This window comes from Heteronotia binoei, chromosome 15 (genome assembly GCF_032191835.1).
Source record: "Heteronotia binoei isolate CCM8104 ecotype False Entrance Well chromosome 15, APGP_CSIRO_Hbin_v1, whole genome shotgun sequence".
In the NCBI taxonomy this organism is placed as follows: Eukaryota; Metazoa; Chordata; class Lepidosauria; order Squamata; family Gekkonidae; genus Heteronotia; species Heteronotia binoei.
In genome coordinates, this window is record NC_083237.1 from 18,104,708 (window position 1) to 18,111,216 (window position 6,509).

General features: G+C 42.4%; 1 protein-coding gene across 1 annotated transcript; it reads left to right on the plus strand.

The window, feature by feature from the left end:
- Positions 1 to 2,401: 2,401 nt before the first annotated feature.
- On the plus strand, positions 2,402 to 3,382 carry LOC132583238 (olfactory receptor 11G2-like). The gene has a single exon (XM_060254907.1). The coding sequence runs from the start codon at positions 2,402 to 2,404 to the stop codon at positions 3,380 to 3,382; it is 981 nt and encodes a 326-aa protein (XP_060110890.1).
- The last annotated feature ends 3,127 nt before the right edge of the window (positions 3,383 to 6,509 follow it).

Sequence of the window (6,509 nt, forward strand, 5' to 3'; positions counted from 1 at the left end):
AAAATGAAGGGGGTGAACAAACATGTGGACAAAGGAGACCTGATAGATATTGTTTACCTTGACTTCCAGAAAGCTTTTGATAAAGTTCCTCATCAAAGACTCCTTAATAAGCTCGAGAGTCATGGAGTAAAAGGACAGGTCCTCTTGTGGATCAAAAACTGGCTAATTAATAAGAAGCAGAGCGTGAGTATAAATGGGCAGTCTTCCCAGTGGAGGATGGTAAGCAGTGGAGTGCCGCAGGGCTCAGTACTGGGTCCCATTCTCTTTAACTTGTTCATAAATGATTTGGAGTTGAGAGTAAGCAGTGAAGTGGCCAAGTTTGCAGATGACACTAAATTGTTCAGGGTGGTGAGAACCAGAGAGGATTGTGAGGAACTCCAAAGGGATCTGTTGAGGCTGGGTGAGTGGGCGTCAATGTGGCAGATGAGATTCAATGTGGCCAAGTGCAAAGTAATGCACATTGGGGCCAAGAATTCCAGCTACAAATACAAGTTGATGGGGTGTGAACTGGCAGAGATTGACCAAGAGAGGGATCTTGGGGTCGTGGTAGATAACTCACTGAAAATGTCAAGACAGTGTGCGATTGCAATAAAAAAGGACAATGCCATGCTGGGAATTATTAGGAAGGGAATTGAAAACAAATCAGCCAGTATCATAATGCCCCTGTATAACTCGATGGTGAGGTCTCATTTGGAATACTGTGTGCAATTCTGGTCACTGCACCTCAAAAAAGGATATTATAGCATTGGAAAAAGTGCAGAAAAGGGCAACTAGAATGATTAAAGGTTTGGAACACTTTCCCTATAAAGAAAGGTTAAAACGCTTGGAGCTCTTTAGCTTGGAGAAACGTCGACTGCTGGGTGACATGATAAAGGCTTACAAGATTATGCATGGGATGGAGAAGGTAGAGAAAGACATGCGGAGTGACATGATAGAGGTTTACAAGATTATATATGGGATGGAGAAGGTAGAGAAAGAAGTACTTTTCTCCCTTTCTCACAATACAAGAACTCGTGGGCATTCGATGAAATTGCTGAGCAGTCGGGTTAGAATGGATAAAAGGAGGTACTTCTTCACCCAAAGGGTGATTAACATGTGGAATTCACTGCCACCGGAGGTGGTAGCAGCTACAGACATAGCCAGATTCAAAAGGGGCTTAGATAAAAATATGGAGCAGAGGTCCATCAGTGGCTATTAGCCACAGTGTGTATTTATGGCCACTGTGTGACACAGAGTGTTGGATTGGATGGGCCATTGGCCTGATCGAACATTGCTTCTTTATGTTCTTATGTTCTTAATGCCTAATATGTCTTTGTTATTCCATTTATATATATATTTGTTTATATCTGGTAAAATATATCAAAAGAGAAATTGCAACCTAAGTAGTCTTACGCTTAAGCAGGGAGGGTGTGTGTGTGCTTCATCAGGTAAAAAATGAAAATACATTTGCATGTTTTTAGGTGAGGTTGTGTGTCCTCTTTTTATCTTTACAATGGATTGGTTTTCCATTATTTGAATTGATGCCAGACCAGCATCCATGAGCAGGGGAGAGGTAGTGGCCAGGGGAGGGCAGATTCCTGGATGTATTTAAGCATCACTGATTATGGTGCTTTGCAGAATTTAAAAGCCCCCTCCCCAAGGAACTTACAATATACAATCTGGAACAAGGGAGACATCCGAGAGAGGCAGAGATGGAGATGAACAGAGAAAAATGTGAGTTCCAAATGCCTTGCTTTGGATTCTGGAAACTGTGTTTCGTGTAACAGCTCGGAAACTTATTGCTCCGGAACGTCAAAACACAATGTGCTGGAAGATTCGCCTGAAGGATCCTCTTTAGGAGGACAGGCAGAGAGGAAAATAATATTTGCTTCTTCTATGTGATGATTAGGGTTGCCAATCCCCAGGTGGGGGCAGAGGATCCCTCAATTTGGAGGCCCTCCCCCCGCTTCAGGGTCATCAGAAGGCAGGGGGTGGGATCTCTGCTGGGCACACCATTATTCCAATAGGGTATAATTGAGAACTGGTCCACAGATATCTGGGGCTCTGGAGGGGTGGGATGTTTTGTGAGGTGGAGATACCAACTTTCAAGTGCAGCATTCAGTGCCTCTCCTCAAAATACTCTCCAGATTTCAAAAGGATTGGACCGGGGGGTCCAATTCTATGAGCCCAAAGGAAGATGCTCCTATCCTTCATTATTTCCAATGGAGAGAAGGGATTGAAAAGGTGTGCAGTCCCTTTAAATGTGCTTCCCAGAGCTCCCTTTGGAGTTCAATTATACTTGTCACAACCTTGCTTCTGGCCCCACCCCCAAGGTCTCCTGGTTCCATCCCCAAAGTCCCCATATATTTCTTGAAATGGACTTGGCAACCCTAGTGGGGATGAATATGTCCTCTAATTCCAGATGGAGCTGGGCCAAACGGTCAATGGGACCAAAGTGACGGAGTTCATTTTGCTGGGATTTGGAGTCGGCCAACAGGAACGGTTCCTGCTCCTCATCTTTTTTTCCATTCTCTACGTGGTCACATTGGCAGAGAACCTCACTATCATCATACTGGTGGTTCTGGATACCCACTTGTCCCGGCTTCCCATGTACATCCTGCTGAGCAACTTTTCCTTGCTGGAGATTGGTTACGTGAGCACCACTGTGCCCCGGATGATCTTTGATCTGACATCCCCTCAAGGCGTCATCTCTTTCAGGGACTGTTTCCTCCAGTTCTACCTTTTATTTTCTCTTGGTAGCTCTGAAGATCTTTTCCTTTTATCCATGGCCTTCGACCGGTACCTGGCCATCTGTCACCCACTGCGCTATGCACAAATGATGTCTTCAGGTTTCTGCTTTGCTCTGGTAATTGCTTGTTGGGCCCTGGGCTTCATGGCCTTCATCATTCCAGTCACTATGATCTCCAAGTTGTCCTTCTGCGGCCCCAACATCATTGACCATTTTTTATGTGATCCTGCCCCCATCCTATCCCTGGCTTGCCCACCCATAGGAAGTGCTCCCTTAGTCTGTCAGTTGTTTCTTGATATTTTTATTTTAACCATTGTCTTGTTGATTGTGCTCTCCTATGGCACTGTGATTCTCACCCTGATGAAACCCTCTTTCGCGGGCAGTCGTAGGAAGGCCTTCTCCACCATATCCTACCATCTAATTGTGGTGGCACTTTTCTACGGCTCTTTAGCAGCAATATACATATGTCCCAAAGGAGAAAATCAGGCAGAAGTCACCAAAGTTGTTACGCTCTTCTACACTTCCATTGCTCCCTTTTTGAACCCCATGATTTATTGCCTGAGGAATGATCAGGTGAAGGAAGCTCTGAGCAGGCTGAGGAGAAAAAAGGTGTCATTGCTGGGGAGAAACAATGACAATATAAAGGGGGGGTGAGGAAGCCATCCAAAATGAAACTAAACTGAGAAGGCATTGTGAAACCCAATTCACATGGGAGATTTGATTATTATCCTCTTCTGGGGGGAAACTGCTTGCCTACGACCAATATTCCTTCTAAGTCAGGGGTTTCAAACATGCAGTCTGGGGGCTGAATCAGGCCCCCAGATGCCTCCTATCAGGCCCATGAGTAAGTCTGCTTCCTTCTCCCTCTCTCTTGCTTCCTTCAGATATCAGAGATTGTTAAATCAAATATTGTAACAGTGCTAATCTTTTAAACATGTTTTATTTAGAGATTTTAAAAATATATCTTTAATTGTGTTTGTGTTCTTTAAATAAAGTTTATGTCACCACTTTCTGGCCTTACCCCAACCCGACAAGATCTCATTTATGTCAGATCTGGCCCTCATAACAAATGAGTTTGACAACCCTGCTCTAAGCTGTGGAGCCCTGTGAGCAAAAATTCTAATTCTTGAGCGACTGGCATAAAGTTGTGAACTACTGCATCAGTTGGTTTGCTCTGGGGTCATTTTTCTTGAGCTAAGAAAAAAATGTGTGAGCCAGAGGTTTAAAAACTGTGAGCTAGCTCACAATAACTCAGCTTAGAGGTAACACTGCGAATGACCCTGTTTAAGTTTAGCAAGAGACATTTAATGGACTTGTCCTCTAATTGTTTATGTAGAATTAATGATGGGTGTTAGCATATTTGTGTAAGTCATTTTAAAAGATGTAATTAGTTATGCTACAATAAAAATAAAATGGAGACAAGATTCTCTGTATACAATACCCATGACGAACCACGCACATTGTTGGATATATCTCTTGTCAGGAGAATAATGGTCTGATATTGGAAAGCTAACTGGATGCCTAAGATTTCTTAAAAGCATGTCTATACCTGAATTATGAACACATAAAAAAGGAAAAACTTCTAAATAGAGAAGAGAAAAAGATGTGCAAAGCACCAGTGGTTATAAATGTTTATATGGCAATTAATAATTGATATATGTATAGAAAAAGAACCAAGCAGATGTGAAAAATAAAATATACTAATGACTAGTCAAAAAATATTCATCCTGTGTGTCCATCCTGTATCCTGGCTCTGTCTTTTAGCATATTTCCTACACCTCCCAATTCAGTATCATCTGCAGATTTAATAAGCACTCTCTCTATTCCTGCATCCAAATCATTTACAAGGATGCTGAACAAAACAGGTCCCAGGACAGCTCCTTGAGGCACTCCACCTGTCACTCCTCCCCAAGACAATGAGGAACCATTCACAAGCACTCTTCGGGTTTAATCTGTCAAACAGTTACAAATCCACCTATTTTGTTTACCAATAAGTAGTGAGACATCACCTGATGGGCAACACAGAAATCAGATTGATTATATACTCTGCAGTCAAAGATGGAGAAGCTCATTATAGTCAGCAAAAACTGTAGCTCAGATCATGAGCTACTCATCGCAAAATTCAGGCTTAAACTGAAGAAAACTGGGGAAGCCATTAGGCCTTTCAGGTTTAACCTTGATCACATCCCTTATGAATATACAGTGGAGGTGAATAATAGGTTTAAAGAACTAGAGTTGATAGAGTGCCTGAAGAACTATGGATCGAGGTTCATGACATTGTACAGAAGGCAGCAATCAGCACCATCCCAAAGAAAAAGAAATGCAAGAAAGCAAAGTGGCTGTCTGATGAGGCTTTAAAAATAGCTGAGGAAAGAAGGAAAGCAAAAGGCAAAGGTGAAAAGGAAAGATTCACCCAACTGAATGCAGATTTCCAGAGAACAGCAAGGAGAGATAAGGAGGCCTTCCTGAAGGAACAATGCAAAGCAATAGAGGAAAATAATAGAATGGGAAGGACAAGAGATCTATTCAAGAAAATTGGAGAAATCAAGGGAACGTTTTGTGCAGAGATGGCCATGATAAAGGACAAAATGGTAGGGACCAAACAGAAGCAGAAGAGTTCAGAAAGAGGTGGCAAGAATACATAGAAGAATTATGCAAGAAGGATCTCAATGTCCCGGACAACCACGACAGTGAAATCGATGACCTTGAGCCAGACATCCTGAAGAGTGAAGTCAAATGGTCTTTAGAAAGCATTACTAACAACAAAGCGAGCGGAGATGATGGTATCCCATTTGAGCAATTCAAAGTCCTAAAAGATGATGCTGTTAAAGTGATGCACACATGTCAACAATTTTGGAAAACACAACAGTGGCCACAGGATTGGAAAAGATCGGTTTATATTTGAATCCCAAAGAAGGGTAATGCCCACAAATGTTTAAACTATCACACCATTGCACTCATTTCACATGCCAGCAAGGTCATGTTAAAGATCCTACAAGCTAGGCTTCAGCAGTATGTAGGTCGGGAACCACCAGAAGTTCAAGCTGGGTTATGGAGAGGTAGAGGAACTAGAGATCAAATTGCCAACATTCGATGGATTATAGAGAAAGCACGGGAGTATCAGAAAAGCATCTATTTCTGCTTCATTGACTATACTAAAGCCTTTGATTGTGTGGATTACAGCAAACTGTGGCAAGTCCTTAAAGAGATGGAAGTACCAGACCATGTCTCCTGAGAAACCTGTATAAGGGTCAAGAAGCAGCGTTCAGAACTGGATATGGAACAATTGATTGGTTTAGAATAGGAAAAGGAGTTCGACAAGGATGTATATTGTCACCCTGCTTATTTAATTTATATGCAGAGTACATCATGCGGAATGCTGGCCTGGATGAAGCGCAAGCTGGAATTAAAATTGCCAGGGAAAACATTACTCTAATGGCAGAAAGTGAGGAGGACCTAAAGAACCTCTTATTGAGGATGAAAGAGGAGAGCACAAAAGTAGGCTTGAAACTCAACATCAAAAAAACTAACATCATGGCATCCAGCCCCATCAAACCTTGGCAAATAGAAGGGGAAGACATGGAAGAAGTGAAAGATTTAACATTTCTGGGATCCAAGATCACTGCAGATGGTGACTGTAGCCATGAAATTAAAAGATGTTTGCTCCTTGGGAGGACAGCTATGGCAAACTTGGGCAGTATAATAAAAAGTAGAGACACCACCCTGCCAACAAAAGTCTGTATAGTCAAAGCGATGGTATTCCCAGTAGTATTGTATGGCT